Source organism: Tachysurus vachellii, chromosome 25, assembly GCF_030014155.1.
Source record: "Tachysurus vachellii isolate PV-2020 chromosome 25, HZAU_Pvac_v1, whole genome shotgun sequence".
NCBI classification, from domain to species: Eukaryota; Metazoa; Chordata; class Actinopteri; order Siluriformes; family Bagridae; genus Tachysurus; species Tachysurus vachellii.
Window position 1 is genome coordinate 3,255,879 of NC_083484.1, and position 24,579 is coordinate 3,280,457.

General features: G+C 40.8%; 2 protein-coding genes across 6 annotated transcripts in view; both read left to right on the plus strand.

Annotated features, from left to right (window-relative positions):
- Positions 1 to 101: 101 nt before the first annotated feature.
- myd88 (MYD88 innate immune signal transduction adaptor) lies at positions 102 to 4,047 on the plus strand. The gene is made up of 5 exons (XM_060861849.1): positions 102 to 614; positions 1,506 to 1,607; positions 1,724 to 1,904; positions 1,989 to 2,080; positions 2,269 to 4,047. The coding sequence occupies exons 1-5, from the start codon at positions 272 to 274 to the stop codon at positions 2,421 to 2,423; spliced, it is 873 nt and encodes a 290-aa protein (XP_060717832.1). The 5' UTR covers positions 102 to 271; the 3' UTR covers positions 2,424 to 4,047.
- Positions 4,048 to 9,822: 5,775 nt separating this feature from the next.
- Positions 9,823 to 24,579, plus strand: part of oxsr1b (oxidative stress responsive kinase 1b) — a 45,196-nt gene continuing 30,439 nt past the window's right edge. For 2 of the 5 annotated variants that reach the window (XM_060861824.1, XM_060861820.1), the window contains exons 1-2: positions 9,823 to 10,100; positions 17,761 to 17,873. In XM_060861824.1, the coding sequence (XP_060717807.1) occupies positions 17,846 to 17,873 (28 nt within the window). In that variant the 5' untranslated portion in view covers positions 9,823 to 10,100; positions 17,761 to 17,845. The remainder of the gene's footprint in view (positions 10,101 to 17,760; positions 17,874 to 24,579) is intronic. The other 3 variants (XM_060861821.1, XM_060861822.1, XM_060861825.1) reach the window with 2 other exon arrangements.

The following is a 24,579-nucleotide window of genomic DNA, read 5'->3' on the forward strand; positions in this document are numbered from 1 at the left end:
GATTGCAATTGGGCGGAGATTTACTTCCTGTATTAAGAGCGCGCGAGTCATCTACTTAGCGTGTGATTGGCTGTGACGTCATCGATGAGACCATTCAGGATTATTTCCTCTTTCCTGTTGATAACTTTAGCAACCTAATAACGTTTGCACGCCGTTTAGTCAGTTTAGTCTGAAATGAGTTAAAAAAAGGAGCGTTTTATAGTTTTATTATCGCCGTAAAAGACCATTTAAAACAACAAGAAGAACAAAGTTTTTACACTTTGTTTTTATCATGGCGTCAAGTTCGTATTCTTCATCACCATCACCATCATCATCATCATCATCATCTGTGGATTATGATTTGATTCCAGTCATCGCCCTGAACTATAGCGTGAGGAAAAAACTGGCTTTGTATTTAAACCCCATCAACACGGTGGCAGCAGATTGGACGGATATCGCTGAGAAAATGGACTTCAGCTACCTGGAGATTAAAAACTATGAGACGTTGGAGAATCCCACCAAGAAGCTGCTGGAGACCTGGCAGACCAGAGAAGGGGCCACGGTGGGCAAACTGGTGTCCATCCTGGAGCAGGCAGAGAGGAAAGACATCATCTCAGACCTGCAGACACTCATAGGTCAACTCTAAGTATTACTATTCATACATAGAACTAAAATCAGCCTCATGTATTCATTAAGTGGTGGTTTGACTCACACCACCAGGGTTGTGGTTCGAGTCCCGTCTCCGCCTTGTGTGGAGTTTGCATGTTCTCCGTGTGCTTCAGGGTTTTTCTCCTCCCCAGACACATTACTGCGATACTCAGTAATCCATGCAGTGCGTCAGGTGGCGGCTTCGGTTAACGTCCACGAGAGTCTGTGATACAGAGTGGTGCGAGAAACAAAAAACATCCAGGTTTCGCACTGATGTCTGAGAGCCGTGTCAGAGGAGACAGGAAGGCAAAGGGTGACTCGAGAACTACCGGCGCTGCTGTGACACGATCGCATGGATTCGTTTCAAGGATGAACCTGCTGTCGTTTACTATTGAAGTGGTCGTGTGTTATGTATGATCGCGTAATTTGTACATTTTGATCACCGATTTTTGTAGCGTATATATTTTTGACAGGTTTCGAGCTGAAACGAGGTTTTTTTTGTGTGTAGAAATAGAACCTGAGTCTAAAGGTATAAATACAGAATTATACTATACTTATTGGGACATTTTTTTAAAACAAAAAACATCTGTCATGCTTTTAAAGTAATAATAATAATAATAATAATAATAATAATAATAATAATAAGTGGCGTGTGCTCTGAAAGAAGAATAATCAAGAGTTTTACATTTAACACACACAGCTTTAATCCCTCAGTCAGATCAAATCAAGTACAACGTTTCAACATGTTTATGACATAAACTCATTTCTTGCCAAAAGCTCAGAATCGTAATTTCCACGATTTCAACATGGCGGTTATGTTAATGATTGTTTTTCAGGTCAAAAGCATAATAAAGTGATGTTCTCTTTTCTGTGTGCAGATGAAGACTGCAGGACTTATGCGGAAAGACAAAAGGAGCTTCCTGTTCAGGTGCCCGAGGTGGACAGCAGAGACCAGTATCGAGGAATCACTGTAAATGACGGTGTGTAATTTTGGATCATTAGGTTTGGTTGGACATCATAGGATTAGAAAGCCCTTTGCTGTATCTAGTGATGTAAATGATTGTATTGTTTAAACGGCTTTAATTCTCGTGTTCAGGTCACGTACCGGAGATGTTCGACGCTTTCATTTGCTACTGCCAGAGCGACTTCCAGTTCGTCCATGAGATGATCAGACAGCTGGAGCAGACAGACTACAACCTGAAGCTGTGTGTGTTTGACCGCGACGTCCTGCCCGGGACGTGTGTTTGGACCATCACCAGCGAGCTCATTGAGATGAGGTGAGGCTCTGATGCTCCAGCCTTTAGGCTTTGAACTCATGACGTTAACGGTGCTTAAGACAGAAATATATTTTGTTTTTTTAGGTGTAAGAGGATGGTGGTTGTCATTTCTGATGATTACTTGGACAGCGATGCCTGTGACTTCCAGACTAAATTCGCCCTCAGTCTTTGCCCAGGTCAGGTTTTGAATATCAGTTTGATTTATACAGTACTACATGATTATTACTACACATCTAGTCACGATACTGTTACAGTTTCTTCGTCTAAGGTAATTTCTTTAGAAATATATAGACCTCATGGAAACTTCCTGTGGCTGCTCATCACTTCCTGCTCTGCTTTGATGTTTGTTGTTTTGACCACACAGGAGCTCGGACCAAGCGGCTGATCCCTGTGGTCTACAAGCAAATGAAGAGGCCTTTTCCCAGCATTCTGCGCTTCCTGACAGTGTGTGACTACACCAGACCCTCCACACAGTCCTGGTTCTGGGTTCGACTGGCCAAAGCCTTGTCCCTGTCCTGAGCATCGCACATCCAGCTCACTGACTGACTGCCACAGCTGTTATTATTGATCACACGCACTGCTACACATTTCTGAACATTTCTGGTAACAAATGAATTATTCTTTTCTAGCTGCAGAACCCAAATATTTTGTTGCAAATGTCCCAGCTGTTGAATTGATGGCTTATGTAAGAGTTCTAAAAAGAAATTGAAGTTAAATGTCACATTTATGTTCTCACACACTATATATCTGTAGACGGGGGAGCAGAAAGAGAGAGAGAGAGAGAGAGAGAGAGAGAGAGATGCAATATATAAATTAAACAGATTTCTAGAAATTTCTAGATAGAAATAGAGGAACTAATCGAAAGCTGGCCAGAAAGCCACTTGAAAGTTTTTTACTTCCTTGCGAGTGTACAGTCAGCGATGACGCTCACCGGACAAAGAAAGGCCGCGATCGTTATGTGAGCGTAAACAATGCGTTTTACAAATAACGAATAATTAGAAAAATAAGAATGAATGAAAGGAAAAATTCTTCAACCACAACCACTTGTGAATACAGAGCTCCAGTTCTGAATATCTGGTGCATTAAACACATACAGATAGATTGTGTATGGCCGAAAGTATGTGGACACCCGACCGTCGCATTTACACCAGTTTGTTAAGATGACGTCTCGTTCCCAAACCATGGCCGTTAATATGGAGCATCTCACACATAGCAAAGAGAAAGAGAAATACTTTATTGATCCAGGAGGAAATTCAAGCATCCAGTGGCAACATACAGAGAGATAAGATGATCACAAACACAGTAGTTTTTTTTTTTGTTTGTATAAATAGCAGGTCTTGCCACTTTGACATGGACCAAATGATGATGTCAAGTCGCTCTGGATAAGGGCGTAAATGTAAATGTTTAGACAACTGGATCAGAGCCTCTCCAGGACAGCAGGTCTTGTTCCCAGTACGCAGGGGTTTGTAACTTCCAAAAGTGGTCCAATCAGGCACAACCCCAGTGAACCAGGCACTGGCCTCAGATTCTACTTCATGTATGTAAATTATGGAAGATGATAATATTAGCATACTATACTATATTTTTACAGCATATTTAAACTTCAACGATTATTAGATCAACACTGTAGATGATTTTATGACTGTGAAATATGTTTCCTTAAAAAAAAAAAAAAAAAAAAAAAAGGCAGGTTTATGGAAAACTCATATAGCACGAAATATGCTGCTTTCTCATAAAATGTGACTCAGTGCTGATTTTTGGCTTTTGCAGCATTTGATAATCCAAATAGTACGAATCTGTTTTTTGTTTTTTTTTCTCACACGGCTTTCTCTTTTTTTCATATCATCATACACACTTGCTTTATCGCAGGCACAAAAAGCTAGAATTATTACCGCAAATTATACATTTCACACTTTGATATTCTTTTATTGCATTGAAACATTGAAAATCTTATGAATTTCTTTTTCTATTTTTCAGCGCTTTTTCTTGGTTTGTTGGTTCAAATAGAAAATATGAACGATTATCCGTGTACTCTGGCAGAACCATGTTGTTGGTATTCTTTTTTTTTTTTTTTAACTTGCCTTCTTTTTAACTTGTAGTCTGTTTAAGTCAATCCTTTCATAATAAAAAATATGTTCTACAAGCAGATGTCCATGATGAAATTCTTATTTATTTTTCAGACTCCAAAAATAAAGATTATTATAAGAAACTGTTAATACGTAATAAGCGTAACCAGCGATTTTGCCGCATTGTGTCACGCTGAAGTGTTATAGCGTCATAAATCCTAAGAGCCAATCAGATTCCGCTATGCAAATGTAGGCCAGATGACATCAGTTTACAAGAAAATGATCAAAGATTTTTTTTCAATATAATTTTGCAGAGTATACAGAAGTTACGTCCATTTCTTATGCAGGTTATGATACAAAATGCTCAAGGACAAAAGGGCGAAATACTTCTGATTAATAACTTATTAAAGTTTTTATTTCGATGTTTCTTTTTTCGTCACTGTAAGCAGTTTGATCCTGTTAAAACCCCTTTGTAATATTTGCTTACTGTAAATGATGAGGTGATAACATGTTTATGGCAAAACATTTTTGCCCTTCTCAGGTTTTTCTTTGATACTGTGTGTGGAGGTAAATAAAGACGTGTGAGAAGGAAATAAAGGCGCTGATCTTGTGCTTCATGGTGGTACCGGGAGCAGAATGATTTCTTATACTCATAACAAACAGCGGCTGTGCAGACGTTCACTTCAGGTTGGATTGAAGAACACTTTTACAGAAAGTGTGAATAAATGGAAACTTGCTCTACTTGCCTCTTCTATAAAACCTGCATTTTTTATTTTTATTTTTTTTGCCATTTTTTTCTTTCCAGATTTTTCTTTATTACTTTATTTGTCTAGCTTTTTTTTTTTTTCATTTCTAAATATTTGGTGGTTTTCAAGCCTTCGTATACTTTCCTTGGTGGGAAACTGCATCACCACCAAGCTGCCACTATTGGGCCCTTGAGCAAGGCCCTTATCCCTCTCTGCTCCAGGGTGCTGTCCATGTGCTCTGTCTGTCCTCGACTTTCTAACAACCTGCGACATGTAGAGATCGTGCCAACTCCAGTTGTGTTCTGTTTCATGAAGATTGCTGACCTTCAGTGAGAAGATTCCAACTCCATGTGGTGTTTGAGGACAACAACGTCATAATTAATACACAACTGTGGGACTGTATCTGACCGTAGAAAGGACATTATTCATAATAACACTCTCTGGTGTTTATAACAGTTTATAACCACACCCTCCAGTGTCATGTCACCCAAATGAAGATGAGGTTCCCTTTTGTGTCTGGTTCCTCTCAAGGTTTCTTCCTCTTCCACCTATGGGAGTTTTTCCTCACCAAAGTCACCTCAGACTTGTGGATAAATGGGGATAAATACAAACACATTTAAATATAAGTATTAATAATATTGAACTTTTGTACCTTTGTATAATGAACTTTTTGTACTGTATTTCTTATGTTTTGTAAAGCTGCTTTGAGACAAAGTCTATTGTTAAAAATGCTTTACAAATAAAAATTGAACTGAAAGGTGATTAAAAGAATTTCACAGTGCTGTGACGGATATATGACAAAAGCTCCTTGTGGAATATTTTCTGATCCCACTACAAACCACACAGCACAAAAGAGAGTTTAAGAGGTTATGGTTAAACATGTCATGCCTTAAATGAAGAGTTATTAATCAAACATTTGGCCATACCTGATTGAAGAAGAAGAAGAAGAAGAAGAAGAAGAAGAAGAAGAAGAAATGATGAAGAACAACTGCAGGGTCTACTATTCTGTCGATCCTGAACTGGGATTATGGTCTGTGTGGCATTTCATGGTGATTATGTTGGTTTCCTTTGGGTTCTCAGGATTTCCTAAATTGCCCCTTTCTCTGGGTTCTTCCTAAAATACCCCTGGATATAAAACATTTACATTTACAGCATTTGGCAGATACCCTCATCCAAAACGACACACATTATCTCATTTTTATACAGCTGAGCAATTGAGGGTTAAGGGCCTTGCTCAGGTGCCCAACAGTGGCAGCTTGGTGGACCTGGGATTGAACTCACAACCTTCCCAACACCTTAACCACTAGGCTACCACAGGCCCTAAAACACGGATGAACTTTTTCAAAGGAAGTACAAACTTCTGCAATTTAGAATTGGTTATTATTTCCTTTCATTTCCTACATGCATGTTTTCTTTTTACACATTACACATAATATATTTTTCTTTCTTTTTATTTATCCTCATTATCTTAATGAAGCTTTGGACTGATTATTAAACACAAAGCTGCTGGTACATTAAAACGTCCCACTGGCATGCATTTTAAAATAATTACACGACATACTTCCGTGATTGAAGTACAGTCAGTATGCAGGTGTATTCGTTTTGCCATGCAGAGGCGTTCAGGAAGAAGAGAAGCTGAAGTAAGACATGGATCTAATTTGCAGCCTAAATGAAGTGAAAGTAGCAGAACGAGGATTCAAGCCCTGCTGGGATCAAACACGGTGGAAAACCACTAACAGTTGCCTATGCAAAACAGCTGGGCTGCTCACAGGGAACTCGAAATAGAGTGACTTCCTCTTACACACATGAAACTCAACTGCAATAAATGCTGTGTTATGACAAATAGAGAAAAAAAATTAATAAAATTTGGGATTATTTATTTATTTAAAAAATATTCTTGTAATAATTATTATTCCTAAAACAAAGCAGCTTGTGAACCAATCTGATTGATATAACAATAATATATCATTTTAAATTCTGTATTCATATTAAATACTCATACTGTGTATATAGTCTCACATCATCTGTATTGTCTTGTCTTGTATAGTATAGTGTTATTTATGTCTGTATTATCTTGTATAGTATAGTATTATTTATGTCTGTATTATCATGTATAGTATAGTGTTATTTATGTCTGTATTGTCTTGTATACTGTAGTATAGTGTTATTTATGTCTGTATTGTCTTGTATAGTATAGTATTATTTATGTCTGTATTATCATGTATAGTATAGTGTTATTTATGTCTGTATTGTCTTGTATACTGTAGTATAGTGTTATTTATGTCTGTATTATCTTGTATAGTATAGTGTTATTTATGTCTGTATTGTCTTGTATACTGTAGTATAGTGTTATTTATGTCTGTATTATCTTGTATAGTGTTATTTATGTCTGTATTATCTTGTATAGTATAGTGTTATTTATGTCTGTATTGTCTTGTATACTGTAGTATAGTGTTATTTATGTCTGTATTGTCTTGTATACTGTAGTATAGTGTTATTTATGTCTGTATTATCTTGTATAGTATAGTGTTATTTATGTCTGTATTGTCTTGTATAGTATAGTGTTATTTATGTCTGTATTATCTTGTATAGTGTTATTTATGTCTGTATTATCGTGTATAATATAGTGTTATTTGTCTGTATTGTCTTGTATAGTATAATGTTATTTATGTCTGTATTATCGTGTATAGTGTTATTTATGTCTGTATTATCGTGTATAATATAGTGTTATTTATGTCTGTATTATCGTGTATAGTATAGTGTTATTTATGTCTGTATTGTCTTGTATAGTATAGTGTTATTTATGTCTGTATTGTCTTGTATAGTATAGTGTTATTTATGTCTGTATTATCGTGTATAGTATAGTGTTATTTATGTCTGTATTATCGTGTACAATATAATGTTATTTATGTCTGTACTTTTGAGAGTCACAAACAGCTGGAACCAGATTCCGTGTGTGTGTCAACATCAACACACTTGGCCAATAAACCTGATTCTGATTTTCATGTAGATGATTTTATGATCAAGAGCCGACTCAGTAGTTGAGCCACAAGGTGGCGGCAAACGATTCATCATTACTTTGCTTACTAAAACTGCCAGACACAGGAACAGTTTGTTTCCCTAGACAATCATCCTGATTAACAACTCACCATAATTATATTCCCTGCTTCATATCTATAAGTAGTGCATTATCAGAACTGTCAGTCATCACATCATCGTGTACGTTACACACACAACTGCTGCTGCATATTGTACAAACAACATAATAATGCACCATACTGTTACTTGCACTACCATGCACTTCTCACACTTTATGTACATGACTGATCAGTCATATATTCTGTATTCATATTTAATACTCATAATGTCTATTGTATCACATGTACATTGTCTTGTATAGTCTGTATTGTCTTGTATAGTATAGTGTTATTTATGTCTGTATTGTCTTGTATAGTATAGTGTTATTTATGTCTGTATTGTCTTGTATAGTATAGTGTTATTTATGTCTGTATTGTATTGTCTTGCATAGTATAGTGTTATTTATGTCTGTATTGTATTGTCTTGTATAGTATAGTGTTATTTATGTCTGTATTGTCTTGCATAGTATAGTGTTATTTATGTCTGTATTGTCTTGTATAGTATAGTGTTATTTATGTCTGTATTGTATTGTCTTGCATAGTATAGTGTTATTTATGTCTGTATTGTATTGTCTTGTATAGTATAGTGTTATTTATGTCTGTATTGTCTTGTATAGTATAGTGTTATTTATGTCTGTATTGTATTGTCTTGCATAGTATAGTGTTATTTATGTCTGTATTGTATTGTCTTGTATAGTATAGTGTTATTTATGTCTGTATTGTCTTGTATAGTATAGTGTTATTTATGTCTGTATTGTATTGTCTTGCATAGTATAGTGTTATTTATGTCTGTATTGTATTGTCTTGTATAGTATAGTGTTATTTATGTCTGTATTGTCTTGTATAATATAGTGTTATTTATGTCTGTATTGTCTTGTATAATATAATGTTATTTATGTCTGTACTTTTGAGAGTCACAAACAGCTGGAACCAAATTCCTTGTGTGTGTCAACATCAACACACTTGGCCAATAAACCTGATTCTGATTCTGATCTGATTAATACATCAGCAGCTAAAACTCTGTTCTAGAAAACCACAAGGTCATGAGTTTATATCTTAGCACCACCCCAGAGTCACGTGTGGCTCTTTTAAAGGCAAAGTCTACACATTTTAGCTGTATTTCTGACTTTCCAAGTCTATTTCACACTAAAATAAAAAAGAAAAAAATAAGAAGAAATAACCCAGATTTAATGTACCACATGTTATTAATAGACATTAGACATCAACTAGCATAAGATACGATACTTTTCTGTTTAATGTATATTTTAATCTATTTCTTTAAAAAAAAATGACATATTTTAATGTATTTCTTTATTTCTATTTTAATGTATTTTAAAGTAAAATACCCAATGATAATTTTCTCCATTAAAAAAATAACATGACTTATGATAATAAACAAATATAATAATAATAATAATAATAATAATAATAATAATAAACAAATATATTGTTTTGTATATATAAAATATTGTTTTGTATTATAAAATATTAGCGTACTTTAAATTTTAATAAACATAAAATAACGATGTTCATAAAAAGGTGCGCGTGCATGGCGCTCGAGCGCCCCTTCTTTCAGTCTTCGTCTACTTAAATGGAAGCTAATTTCCGCCATGTTGGGTGTTGCGATCACGAGAAGCGCTGCTGTATTGCAACGGAACACTTTTATAATTTTTTTTTTTACAAATAGTCGCGCAGTTTACTAGTGAACATAACCGTGTTCTTGGATTATTTTTTTTTTGTCCGATATTTAAGCCACACTGGCTTCTTTTTCTTTTTCTGCTTCTTAAACTCTTTTTTTCCACACCCATCATGGACGCCGTCTGTGTTCATCTGTGTGAAACGGCTTCAAGATGGCTGCCTTACACGTCTGCTTTAACTGTACCCAACAAACATGGCCGCCAGCTGTGTCCGTGTCTGTGTTGTCAGCACCCAAGATGGCCGCCCGCTGCATCCGTTTGTGTTCCGCAGGAATGTGGAAGGCGGCGGCCGCGGCGCTAGAGCCAAACTTTGGGGAATGATAGCGGGCGCTGTATGGGAGCCGCTGTTTGAGGGAAGTAGCATCGCTGGACGGCCTGCATTCGCAATTTACACGTTTTCAGAAAGCACCTGAGACTGAAGAGCTTGTATTCGGGTCGTATTTAAAGGAGAAAATACGGCTTTATCACAACATTGAAGCCATGTCGGAGGACCTGAGCTCCCAAACCTGGTCCATTAACAAGGATGACTATGAACTACAGGAGGTCATTGGTAAGTGTCCTGGAACGCGAATACACAATTTTATTCTTGCTGTCAGACTGAATAAGCAGTTATCATAAGATGGTCATACACACTGCTTCTAAAACGTTTGTTCCTGCGTGTGTAAATAAGAGTTGAGGCATTTCGCATGGGACGAATCCCAAATGACGCACGATGTGACATGAGGTGCACTAAGTTGTGGCATAAGTAGTAGTCGAGGAAGTACCCTAAGTAGTGGACGAGTATCCGAACCAAAGCGCCGATTAGGACACGGACACGGTTGTGACCAGGTAGCTTGTTAGCTCATGAGCTAACCGCGGTCTATAGGCCGGTTTGTTGTTAAATAAACGAAGTAACATTATTATTATTATTTATTTGTATTCACACGAGTGTATAGCTTGAGTGTGTGTGTCCATAACTGTGTATGAAATGTTTTATGAAGCCATGTTTAGGGTTGAACTAGCTAGCTGAGTTTGGGTGGGTATGATAGCATAGCTTAGCAAACAATGCTCAGGCTCAGAGCAGGTGGGTTAATGGGTGTGTGCGGGGTGTGTGTGTGTGTGTGTGTGTGTGTGTGGCTGTCAGCATTCATTACTAAACTACATTCCGTCAGTCATCGTGTTCATGCAGCCCAACACAAGGCCTTTAATAACTTATTATTAACTTCTATCACCTGAGATCAGGTGTTTAAATCCAGGAAACCACTCAGCATGATGTCCTAAACTTAACTACATCCGGGTCACTGCGTAGCTTTAACAGGTTTGTAGTTCTTACTGAATTCCTAAAAGCCTTGTGGACACTTGTGAGACCCCATAGTGTGCATACAGAACCCCCATAATGCACTTCACACTTAGGGAACATCTAGGACCAGGGTTGAGTAGATTAGTACTATTAGTACCTAATAGTTTCTGGCTGCTAGGAGATAATGAAATATCTATAGTTTTGTGGATGTCACAGTATTATTATTAAACGTAAACGGATTAAAAGTATGACATGGCTCGAGGTGTGTGTACGCTCATTACTGTATATGTGTAATGTGTGTGTGTGTGTGACGTGGGTAAATGCACAGAACCCTGATAATGAGGTTATCTATAGGATCCATATGGCTTCAGGCTCTTCTGTATCTGTGTTGCCCGCCTTCAGCTCACACGCTCGGAGCTCATCTCACATTTATGAATAATTCGCTGAGGTCATACCGATTCCTCTGACTGCCTGACCACAAAGTCCAGCTGCATGCTGACACGCAGTCAGCCAGTTTATCTGCGCACGTGTGTGTGTGTGTGTGTGTGTGTGTGTGTGTGTGTGATTGAGACGGACAGCTGTCACCGAGACTCCTTTAAAGTATGCAAAAAATGTCATTGTTTAACAGCTCAGTCTGATCTCTGCTAGTTAGGTCTCGTTTTCTGCTGAGTGGAACCCGGTGCCGGTGTGGCCTTCTTTAATGCTTTTCTGCTCTCCACAGTTGTAATGATTGATTATTTGTAGTACCGTCATCTCGATCTACACTCCTGCTTGATTGATATCACCCGTGTCCCTGAGAGTAGGAAGAAAGGGGGCGTGGCTAGACATACAGCAAAGTCATACAGATGTAGATACGTTTGCTGACTGTAAGTAAACGTGACGAGTTATTAGATTGCTTTTTGGGCACAAAGCAGCCTAGATACCTATGGAGTTCCTATATCATGAGTAAAGCCACCGTGATCAACAACACGATGTTTCATTTCCTTTATTTTCCTTTATCTTCTTCCATGTTTTGTGAGCGAAGACCTTCACAGCTTTATCTGCTCGGAAGTTTAGTCGTATCAGAGATAGCTGACCTGTTATTAAGCTTCATATAAGATACCTTTTCCCACAGACGCTTGAAGCTTTGTCCCTCCGTTCCTTCGACGGACCTCCGAAGCCTGTTGCGTGAGAAAAACACAGCAAAAAAAAAACAGTCTTTCAAATTTCTCAGCTCCAGCCTCGCTCGAACGCTGCAGTCGGCCGCAGTAAACGTTTGTCACGTCGCATCGCAGCAGAGATCCGCTTTCATGATTTTAAAACAGCTGATAAAGCAGCAGGCCATGTTTGGCTAGTGGATTAACCTGGCGCGGCGAGAGCGAGGTCGTCATAAAGCACAGAGGAAGTCCTGATAAAGGTTTATTATTCTTATTGCAGTAGAGGGTTTTGTGTGTGTGTGTGTGTGTGTGTGTGATTAAGGCATCTGATCAGACAATCCATAAACTCAGTTTTCCTGGACGTCGTGATCTATTTTAATGTCATTTTTAAATATTCTTCCTGACTGACTGTAGACGGTAACGTGGTTTTTCTAATACTGTGTGTAGAAGTTAAAGAAAGGTTTTTTTAATGCTAAATTATTTTTGTAAACACGTTTATTTTTATTTAGAGCAGCAACTTCTTTAATGCATGCAGAAGCTAATAGTGCACTTATTGATGATGATGATTATGATTGATAGCTGTTCTAAAACCTGAATGTTTGCTCTTTGTTGTGTGGTTGGACGTGAGGACATGAGAAGACACTAGTGCTCACTTTTAAGCACGCTCAGTACAAACTATATTTTTAGTTACTTCCCAGTTTGAGTTCTGGATATTTCCACCTCAGAGAGCAGCAGGACTCGGCTAAATCTTTCTCTCTCTCTGTCTCTCTCTCTGTCTCTCTCTCTCCCCCTCTCTCTGTCTCTCTCTCTGTCTCTCTCTGTCTCTCTCACACACACACACACACATCATTATGTGATGTCATTTATTAATTAATTTATTTCCCAAAGTTAAACTACTTCTTGAGATCCTGGGTTCTCATCTTCGTACAGAGGCATCGTTCATCACCTGTCGGTTTTTATTTTCTTCATCACGTTTAAACGGGTCCTTATTCATCGAATCACAAGCTGGCTGAAAAAAAAAAACAGTCTTGAAGCAGCATGAATTATTAATAATCAGATGTGTGTGAGTGTCCGATTTGGATTTCTATGGTGGAGAAATTCTGAGATTCTGTGTGAGGATTAATCTGGTTTTAGTCAGACCAACAACAGGAAACACACAGTCCAAATATTTCTACAAAACCTCTTAAAGTTGATGCGTTTTTTTTCCCTTCCCTGCCTGTTACCCGTTAATCATTTTGTTGGTAAGCATTATTACTGTACAAGTCATTGCTATGGAAACCATCCCGCTTTAGACCCAAGCGTATGAATATAGACCTGTGACCGGAGCTGCTGCTGTTACTGCACATGACTTCACACAAGACTGTCTGACCAATCAGACTCGAGGATTCAGCAGCGCCGTGGTGTAACTGCAGAGGGACTGCGGGACATGTAGCTAGCGCGTGTGATTAGGATCTGAACGCGACATGTCTCACCGAGGTCTGGAATGGCACGAGGAGTGTGTGAGGCGTGCAGAGGAGATGTAACAGAGGCTGGCCTGATATCTGGAGCGACGAGAGCTGCGAGCGTGCATGAAGGAGGTCATTGAGTGACTCTGCTCTGAGGTAGCATTGTCCTTCTGCGGCCACGTGTACTACACACACACACACACACACACACACACACACCTCTGAGGCTTTATTGATTTACTTTTGACTACTTTTATCAGGGTTCATCACCACAAAGTCCTTCGTCCATGTTCTTAAAGTTACCTGAACCTGAGAATATACTGATGTTACTTTATACCATGATCATAAAATCTGACCTCATACAAAAGCCACCGTCCAGCGAGGGTGAAGACTAAGACGTAGTTCATACGAGACACACAAGGCTATTTCTATCTATTTGCCCTTTTTCTCATACAGAGAAGGAAGAAGCCCCTCCCACCCAGAAAGCTTCTGTAGTGTAAATTGTTTGCACATAAAAACGTTTACTTTCTAAATGTAACATTCAACACCTTTTTTAATTTGGTTTTCTCTGGTTAAAGATTTGTTTAGAGTTGTTTGAGATGCTGTCAGCTCGGACACAACTGGCCATTCTCCTTGAGTCTCTTGTCATCCGCTGCTCACTGGATGGTTTCAGTTATTCAAAGCATTCTGCTTTTGCTGAAAATCCCAGATGAGCAGCTTCTGAAATTCTCAAACCAGCACAAAGGGCAGCAGCAACAATGCCACAATTACTGAGATCCACCCCTGAGATCCACCCCTGAGATCCACCCCTGAGATCCACCCCTGAGATCCACCCCTGAGATCCACCCCTGAGATCCACCCCTGAGATCCACCCCCCTGAGATCCACCCCCCTGAGATCCACCCCCCTGAGATCCACCCCCCTGAGATCCACCCCCCTGAGATCCACCCCCCTGAGATCCACCCCCCTGAGATCCACCCCCCTGAGATCCACCCCCCGAGATCCACCCCCCGAGATCCACCCCCCTGAGATCCACCCCCCTGAGATCCACCCCCCTGAGATCCCCACCCCCCTGAGATCCCCACCCCCCTGAGATCCCCACCGCCCTGAGATCCCCACCGCCCTGAGATCCCCACCGCCCTGAGATCCCCACCGCCCTGAGATCCCCACCGCCCTGAGATCCCCACCGCCCTGAGATCCCCACCGCCCTGAGATCCCCACCGCCCTGAGATCCCCACCGCCCTGAGATCCCCACCGCCCTGAGATCCCCACCGCCCTGAGATCCCCACCGCCCTGAGATCCCCACCGCCCTGAGATCCCCACCGCCCTGAGATCCCCACCGCCCTGAGATCCCCACCGCCCTGAGATCCCCACCGCCCTGAGATCCCCACCGCCCTGAGATCCCCACCGCCTGACATCCCCACCGCCTGACATCCCCACCCCCTGACATCCCCACCCCCTGACATCCCCACCCCCTGACATCCCCACCCCCTGACATCCCCACCCAGATCACTTCCCCCATTCTGATGTTTAGATATTTTAATTGGAATGACTCCCTAGAGTTTCAGCACAAACCCCAAAAACGTCCGAGCGTCCTGCTGCCCGGGACGATAAGCACACAGACGAGGAAACACAGCCAGCGATGGCAGAACCGAATAACGTCAGCTGGCTTTTCCGTTCTTCTCCAACACTGTAACCTAGTAACGTCATATTCAATTATTTGAATTAGAAGCCATGAAGCCAAAACAGGCCTCAATAAAACTGTGTTGCTACAAAGCTGGTTTGTACCGCAGAAGGAAAAAAAAAACCTCCCCACACTCTCAGCTTTAACATGACACGAAGACTTTGCGAGGGACACGCCCTGGAATTTTCTACTGTAAGATTGTAAGAGCTTTGCACTAACTTTGTTTGACATTCTCTTAAGGCCATATCACTCAGCCAGGCGATAAGAGCAGCTCGAACCTGAACCCACGCTTCCTCGTGTCTTTCTTTCCTTCTGTGATTCTGCTCTTCCAAGCTTCTTAACCACTCACTCGATGCCTCAATACATGTCACTAGACTGCTGAAGGAAATCCTTTTTGCTCATTTGCTCAATTACTTCTTCCCTTTCAACAGTTCATTTACAAATGACTTTTATTTAGACTCTTTTTGGTCTTCGACACTGAGCATTTTCTCGTTGTCTTCAGTTCGTCCGACTGATATTTTCTGATATATCTCGAGAGCGCGTGGTCAAACGCGTGTAGGATTTATATGGTGTCATTATAACTATAGTAGATCAACTTAGTTTTTAATTTAGTTGGATCCAAATAAGATCAAGGCCACAGCGAGGACGTCCTTGTGGCTTCCCTGTGGACGCCGTGGGCATCGAGTTGTTTGTTGGACGGCTAAAATGCCGCAACATGTTTATCACGTAACTTGACCAGCATTCTGGAATTGCTTGGCAATGTTTACATGATCCGAATCATTTTCAGTGAATCGATTTGAAATAAAATGAATCGACTCCCTGAACATGATTCGGCTCATGCAAACATTGCAACGCAGGACGGAGGACCGATTACTCAAAACTATATGTAAATAATGTAATGTATGTAAATAAGGTTGTGTTTATCAGCAGTAAATACATTTATTATGCATTGATTAGATTGATTTGCTTCATATCTAATTGAATCAATTTGTAGCGACTCTCCTGACTCACTCTGATTCACATAAATGCATTATTAGTGCAGAACTAGAAATGTGTGTACATTTGTTCAAGCACATTTGAAGCAGTTGTTTGTTGTCTTTAGAAACGATGCCGTTTGATTGGTCGAGGCCTTTCAGAGTCTGACAGAAGAGCCCTCATCACACGCTTCCGTAAATCGACTGTCCGCAGCATTTGACTAAAGTAAACAGTGTTCGCTCTGCTGTCTCAAAAGCAGCTGAGGCGTGACTGACCTGTTTTATTTTATTTTATTTTACTTTTTAAAGATGAGTTTGATTTCATGAGTGATTCTTGTGATAAAGGGATTCATGTAGGACCTCATGTTCATGTTCCTCGCAGCTCCGCTTTTTATCTTCTCATCGTTCGAAATATAAAACAAACCATTGAATTTACTTTTGCGGACATTAAGAAAACGTACCTTTAAAAAAGCAGTTTTACGTGACGCAAATTTATTTACAAATCCCAATTATCACGATTATGTTGAAATAATTTTTTGACTTGTAGAAATGTCTTCAGATTGTTGGCTACTAGACAAAATAAGGGTTATGTTATCATGGAATAAACACATTAACTTGCTGGGAATAAAAAAAAAAGGCAAGCCAAAAAATATCCACATGAAGCAGAATTTAATAAAGATAAAACTTTTTTTAATGTAATCTGTGTTATCTAGATGACCTCATCAAAAGACTTTCTGTCAGTTCATATCAGGAGTCTGGATCTCTGGGAAATGTGTGAAAGTCCGTATTCGATATATAGTGAAAAAAATCGGGGTTATTAAATGCTTCAGTGCAGTAATTCATCGCCCTTCCTGTAGAAAAGTGCTGGACTGCAGACGTGAAGCTGCGCTGATTTACGAGGCTCTGCAACCCCACGTGTTCCCCCGATCGGGGCAGCTTCACGGTTCTCTCTCCAGCTACACGATCTTGCGTCGGTGCCGAGATTTTACATCGCGACCTGAATTATTGATGAATAACGGAATAAGTCTGGTGTAACGATGAGCCCCCGGTTACTGTAACGCGACGTCGGTGTATTTAAACCGTCTCCGATCGCACGTCAGCTACAACCTCGTTTAGGAAAATGGATTTATTTCAAATGTAGAAAAGAAACACAGCTGTTTGAAAACTCGGGATTGAAAGTCTTCGTTTCATGAAACCTTTAGGATGAAAATCATGTTTTTTTTTTATTAATTACTTTGACTGATGTTGCTTCTAGTGTGAGTTGCTCTCAGCTGCTTCACTGCTTTAACCTGAATCCTCTCTCTCTCTCTCTCTCTCTCTCTCTCTCTCTCTCTGTGTCTCTCTCTCTCTCTGTGTCTGTCTCTCTCTCTCTGTGTGTCTCTCTCTCTCTGTGTGTCTCTCTCTCTCTCTCTCTGTGTCTCTCTCTCTCTCTCTCTCTGTGTCTCTCTCTCTCTCTCTCTCTCTCTGTGTCTCTCTCTCTCTCTCTCTCTCTCTCTGTCTCTCTCTCTCTCTCTCTCTCTCTCTCTCTGTCTCTCTCTCTCTGTCTCTCTCTCCCTCTCTGTGTCTCTCTCTCTCTCTCTCTCTCTCTCTCTCTCTCTCTGTGTCTCTCTCTCTCTCTCTCTCTCTCTCTCTCTCTCTCTCTCTCTCTCTCTGTGTCTCTCTCTCTCTCTCCCTCCCTCTCTCCCTGCTCTAGGAAGTGGAGCCACAGCAGTCGTCCAGGCTGCTTACTGCGTTCCCCGCAAGGAGAAGGTCGCCATCAAACGCATCAACCTGGAGAAATGCCAGACCAGCATGGACGAGCTCCTGGTACTGAATCAGTTACTTGCAAACACACACACACACGCACACACACACACACGCACACACACTTGATTAGAATCCAAACAGGAGTGCACAGGTTTTTGATCACTTTTATGACATTCAAATGTTGTCATGAGTTTGGCTGCATTTATGTGGTGTTTGTGTTTGTGTGTGTGTGTGTGTGTGTGTGTGTGTGTGTATGGGTTTGGAGGGGATCCCTTACCATGGTGAAGCTGCCGTTTAAGGATTTTGCTGAAATACATGTGGTATCTGCCCCCCACCTCCCTCTCTCTCTCTCTCTCTCTCTCTCTCGCGCTCTCTCTTCCTGTCCTTCTCTGCCCACACGTGACTAAGACACGTTTTTCCTCACTGACTGTATATGAATGAAACAACATTCGACCTTACAGAGGACAAAGGCTCTCATTGTAGAACTGACTTTTATCTTCTGACAACTGTTAATTAAATACGTTCTGCTTCAACAACACGATCCGGACGACTTTTTTTCATCAAACGAAAGCAGAACTTTTGTGCTTTTCTAGTTCACGTCATTGGTCATCGTACACCGTTTAAAAAAAAAAAATAATAAAATCAAAATCCTTGTTTTTCCTTAAATCTCCTTCAGAATCTCGTGACTCGTTTCGACTATAAACCTCTGACTTTTGACTTAATAAGTAACCTCACGCCGCTCGTCCTCCTCAGCCAGCTCTCATCGAGCGGGAACACCGAAATACGCCACGTCACCAAAGACAAATGAATTCCGATTTGTGTTTGTTGTAAAGATACGACGGTACGAGTACAGGAGAAGAGAAGAGTCGGGTTGAGACGTAAAACGGTTTCGGAAGGAAAATAATAATAATAACTAGAATGTACATTTCCTGAAGAAAATGTGAATGGTGCTTGCACGTGGCAAATCCCGGAGGCTAGTCGAGACGAGCATGTGACGTCATCTGAATACTCTTGAGGAAGTTTTCCTCATTGTGCTGAATGTCTTGATATGTCACATGTCCATGTTGTGCTCATTTTTTATTTTCACGTGACGTCATCAAAATACACGTGAGGAAGTTCCCCTCATTGTTCTGAGTGTTTTGATATGTCACCTGTCCATGTTGTAAAAAGTTTTATGATTTTGCATATTTTGTGGGCGGGGCTGCGGGACAACCGAAAGGCCAGTCGGTACACCAATTTAATAGTTTGTTCAGAGTATCACCCTAAAGGAGCTGGCTGAGTTTGGTGTAGATAGTTCGAAAGCTTGCCGAGTTATAAACCTCCAAAGTTTATAATGGGAGTCTATGGGGAAAAAAGGCCACTTTGAGACCCGGTACCAGAAGTACCGGTACTAGGATCGCTTATAAAAGTAATAGCACACCTCTCCTCAATGAGCCGGTCGATTTGACACGTCATTCATGGGTCTAGGACAAAAGCTGCGGGACAAGTTACGCGCCGAAGTTTTGTCCGGCACAATAGTAATAATGTTGCTTTGCAAACACCATTAATAATTTTCTGCCGAAAAAAGAAACATCAATGAACCTCTGTTTCCATCAGCGACAGTTATTCATAAATCCTGATGAACGAAGCAAGTGTAGAATAATACAATGAGCGAAATATTGCATGCTTAGACACTGCAAAATTTATGCGAGATTTATTTAATTTAATTTTATGTTCAGTAGAGTTTTGTCTCTTCATCCGTCTGAACCATTCAGGAGTTTTCTTGATTCCAGTTTATTCAAATCCTCATATTGTTGCTCAGTGTAAGAAGTAAGCAATTATACATGAAAAAAACAACTTAATAAAACGTTATTTTTATCCCCAGTCCTCACTAAATAATCCTTAATCTTTCTATTTCAACATCAAGCAATTAAAGCTCTGGGTTGTTGATCAGAGGATCAGGGTTCAAGCACCGGCTCTGCCAAGCTGCCACTGTTGGGCCCTTGAGCAGAGCCTTTAAAGGTGAGGTCTCTGTTGTTTGAAAGCCAGTGTTGACATATAAAATCACCAAAACAAACACGCCCCTAACCCAAATGGGTCCCACCCCTGTGTTGATAGCTCCGCCCACACATACATACGTAACCCAGGCAACTAATGGAAAGAAATGTGTCTTTATCATAGCTGAAGGGAAGAACAATACGATTGTAGATAAACAAACAAGCAAAAATGACACACAAGCATAATCATGTAAAGGACAAAGACATATATTAGTTCTGTGTAACAAAGCAAAACCAACGTTACTCACCTATCGAGAAGGAAAAAAGCGCCTCGGCGTCTTAAGTAAAGTTGGTCACATATTCACAGATTGGAGTTTCCCGAGTCAATAACTCCTGAGCTAAACACTGTTACTACACAAAACACGGTTGTAGCTGCGTCTCTACATTACTACGATAGAAAAGAGGTGTTATTTGTGTAGTAACAGTGTTTAGCTCAGGAGTTATTGACTCGGGAAACTCCAATCTGTGAACATGTGACCAACTTCCTGCTCCTTCAATTCTCTCCAGCGCTGGAAAGCTGATCCTATATTAACACGTCCTACTTCTTGCCTTATCGTAAGTCTTTCTTCACTTTCTTTCTTTGTTTTTATCCTCCATGTCAATGTTAAAACCGCTTTCTGCTAATGTCACACATGCGCACTGAACACTCTCTCCGCCCATATTGACAAGACACACCCCTTTCTGCTCATTGGCTACACGTTTGCTTTGTTTTTCGGCCCGACTCAGTTTTCCGAGGCATTTCTCAAACAACGGCGACCCCACCTTTAACCCTCACTGCTGTATCCAACGGTGCTGTATCATGGCTGCCCCTGCGCTCTGACCCCCAACCTCCAAAGTTATGTGAAGAAACAATTTCACTGTGCTGTAATGAACATGTGACAAAAATAAAGGCTTCAATTCAATTCTTCCATCTTTCCGCCTTTTCTCGCTGTTCAGTTCAAACCGCAGCCAAACCAGAGTCACTGAAGGGGAAAGGAAGCAGAACATAAGCGACTCTTCTTTACATCTTTCCTTCATGTTCCACATGTCGTTACTGTGAACCCGAGCGGTCGGGATTGTGGGCTCTTTGTTTCCGTGAACAGAAATGGAGAAGGAGCTGCTTATTATTATTCCGTGGTCACTCAAGTGGTCACTTTAGCATCTCTGCTTTCTTACTAAAAAAAAATCTGTCGTCTCCGTAGTCGAACGTGAATTTATTTGAAGATGGTTTATTCTGTGCCACAAAAAGATTTTGTCATGGAGGAAGTCTGCATGCAAACATTTTAACACACTCATGAGTTTTTGGGTCATGTGTCTATTAAACTGAGTGGTGTTTTCACTTCTTTATGACTTTTTTTTAAAAAGATCTTTTGTACGTTCCTCCTTCTTCCTTCTGCGTTAACTTGTGCCCAAGAGGATGTCAGATTTCATCACCGACTCATGTAGTGACTTTACTGTTCCAGTCTCGGCTGCACGGTCTCATAAAGATCCTCCGAGGATAAAAAGAGCTGCCGATTGTGTTCGAGTCTGGCAAAAACTAGGCCATTAGCTCATGTTTATGATGTTCAGAAGATACTAAAGTTATCCACATGCTTCGTCTCGTTTTCCAATAAAAGCTTCCTTTCGTATACGCGTCCTGACCTTAAGCCTTTGATGGGATGAGTCGAGCTCGGAGTTCTCGAACACGGGACGGCGGTCGGTCGGGAATTCGTGGGGAAAGTAGGCCACATGGAAAACCGAGAGGGTGGCGGGTATGTGGGCTTCTCCTCCGTCATTCTCCACTTTTATGGCCTGCTGAGCAACCTCTTAAACCCAGAGGAAGCTTTAAATTAAACACAGATTGCTACTAAAAAGTGAGCAGGATCTGCGGCGAGCTAAATGCCAGAGCTGGAATTTTCTCGGCAGTGCTTCACAAGCCACGCGTCTCTCTCTCTCTCTCTCTCTCTCTCTTTCTTTCTCTCTCTCTCTCTCTCTCTCTCTCTCTCTCTCTCTCTCTCTCTCCCCCCCCTTCTTATTCTGCTGAGTCAACGGTTACCACTAAATTTGGATTCCTCCAGAATGAGCTTCAAAAATGTAATTAAACAAACTAAAATATTTTATTAAGTTAAATCATTTTTTTGTTGATTGTTTAGAGTCTGTTGTGGGTCATAACTCCACCATGGAGTGTGAACCCTAGCAACCACACAGAGGAACCTTCGTCAAGTTACCGTTTTTCTGATGGCTTGTTTATGGTTGACTCCCTTCATCAGGTTTAAATCCAAATCAGTCGGCAGGTTTTGCATAAAGTCCTCCATTTTCCTCCCGCTCTCGTTTCCATTATTCAGCAGTTCTACTCTAAACGATCAAGAAGATTTGGGTTTTGTTTTGTTCTCGGCGCAACTTCGGCTATTTCTGCCTCCTGCTGTTGTTTTATCAGGCTGTCTGAAGATGCTGTAATTCCTCGTCGTGATTTTTTCACAGAGCACCGTTTGCTTTGATTAACATCAATGATGGTGAAATGCCTCCAGATCGCTGTCACTTTGCGTCTCGCTTCCGTTTCGTTCAGCGGCGTCGGCTAGGCTCGAGTCACCTGGTGTGACTTATTAGATGTTCTGAGTGAGAACGAGTGAGTAAACGAGTAACGTATCAGACTGATGCACTACACTGGTACTCAAGCACAGCTCAAGCTTGTTTGCACCAAACGATAGTCACACATCAGCACATTATGGCATATGTGCCATTATTAACATGTCACTAGTACAGCTAGAGGTTATTAAGAGTAATAATGTCCCGGTTTCTCATTACTTGTACCATTTAATGTACATTTTCATGAAAGAGTTTTTTTCCCCCCCTCATGTCCATCTCTGCTGAAGATGCCACACTAACGATGATGTAATGGTGTCTCCATAGTGGCCCCTCTGTGTTGCATCACGCCCGTGCGCGCTCTAAGCACGTGACGAGGCTGGTAATGCTTCGTCTGATTAGACTACTTGTGTCCTTAAAGCATTCTGGGTGGAAGTTTAAGTAACTCTGATTGTGAATGCAGTTGCTTTATTTAAGGGTAATGACTTTAAGTTCGATATTAGTCATGTAATCCATTTCTTCCATAATTAAATTTAAATTTAAGTCTGTTTGAGAGGTTTTTACGCCGTGACTCGGAGAGACGAAAAAAAGTCATCATAAAGTGATTCAGCAAAATTTGTTCCGCTCGAGGTTCCGCCCGAGGGATCCGATCCGCTTTGACGAAATGAACGCTTTTGTCTTTTATTGTACCAAGTAGTATGAGTGCCGGCAGGACGCAGGAGAAGGCCGTCGCCACAAAAGCCTTTGTTTTGCAGCTGTTCAGAATCGACACAGCGCTGCATGGATGTGTTGTAACTGCACCGTCACCCCTGTAGGAAGTGTCGTCTTGTATGAGAACTTGTTCACGATAGAACTTCATCCTTCTGTATGACGCACTGCGTGCGTTTTACATTAGTGCAATGGCGATGCACACGTTTGCACGTTGTTAACATATTGCATAATGAGAATTATCTTTAAACTGAGATCAAAATATGCGGTGCTTCGAGAGTCAGTTGTGCCGTCGCCATCTGTTGTTAAATGCCTTCTCTTGAACTCGCCACACCTCCTCTGGTGAAACAGTATATGGCTTATTTAGGGGAAAAATGGAACTGTGAAGTCGTGGAGCTAAATTCTGCCCCCGAAAAATCCAAACGGCATCCTAAAACAAAAAAAAATGAGCCAGATGAGCCCCTGTGAACATACGTCTGTAAAATATGATGTTCACAGGAATCTAAACATCTTTTACCTTCTGAAACAACAGTTCACGTTTGTTTCTTGAGAAGGCTACGATCCAAGAGAAGAGATTGTGAAGATGCCTTATCTGTATAGCTGTCCATTCACGTTTTGGGACGTTTTACACGACTAGTTAGACCGGTCAGACTTTACAGAATGAAGCGGCCGTGTAATTTGTGAACGACGAGGACTCTGTGCTAATATCATGATAATCTACTGCTTGTTCTCATTAGGTACTTGCTGTATTCTGTCACTTCATCACACTGACTAAAATTCCTCTCTTTTGCAAAAAAAAAAAAAAAAAGTATGCAAAAAAGTGGCCTGCAAGGTCCTCGTCCAAACAGAGGATCAGGTCCTCTGTGTTCCTGCCAAACCTGAAGGTCACAAAGATCCTAGACTACCAAAGGCACAAAGGTTTTTTTTTTTTTTGGCGAGATTGACACATTCCTCTTTTAAACCTTAACACAGGATTTAATTATGAAACCGTACAATCAGTTCCAGTCAGTCAGCTCCTGCAGCTTCTCACAGACGACAAAGTTGAAAGAGAAATATAGCAGTGGTGAAGGTTTAGAGCGAGGCCTGGACCAAAAACACACACTGACTCACCCTTGCTGTCCAATCCCAGAACCGTCGAAGCAGCGGGTTTCCCCCACCCAGCCAGCTGACATTGACTTTGCACAAAAAGAATCAGTGGGCAAGTTGTGGGGGTGCTGTCAGCGAAGGAATCTTCCCTCATACCCCCGACTTCTAGACTCTTTGTCGGAGGCCTCCTTTCTTTTCGCTTTCTTTTTTTCATGGCCAGAATGAATAAGTACCATGAGCATAATTACCAGTGCAATGCCCTCCAGGAGGTCCCTTTGTCCTGCTTGTCTCTTACATGTCGGTTAGTGAATGGGCAAGAATGGAGCTTTAAGTATTACTTTACCCAACCATGCAGCTTTTAAAACCTGAGTGTACGGTGTATCTTTCTAAGCTTC

Coding starts and splice junctions, on each gene's coding strand:
- myd88 (XM_060861849.1), top strand. CDS start 272: ATGGCGTCAAGTTCGTATTCTTCATCACCATCACCATCATCATCATCA. Junction 1,905..1,988: donor AGCGAGCTCATTGAGATGAG/GTGAGGCTCTGA, acceptor TTGTTTTTTTAG/GTGTAAGAGGATGGTGGTTG. Junction 2,081..2,268: donor CGCCCTCAGTCTTTGCCCAG/GTCAGGTTTTGA, acceptor TTGACCACACAG/GAGCTCGGACCAAGCGGCTG.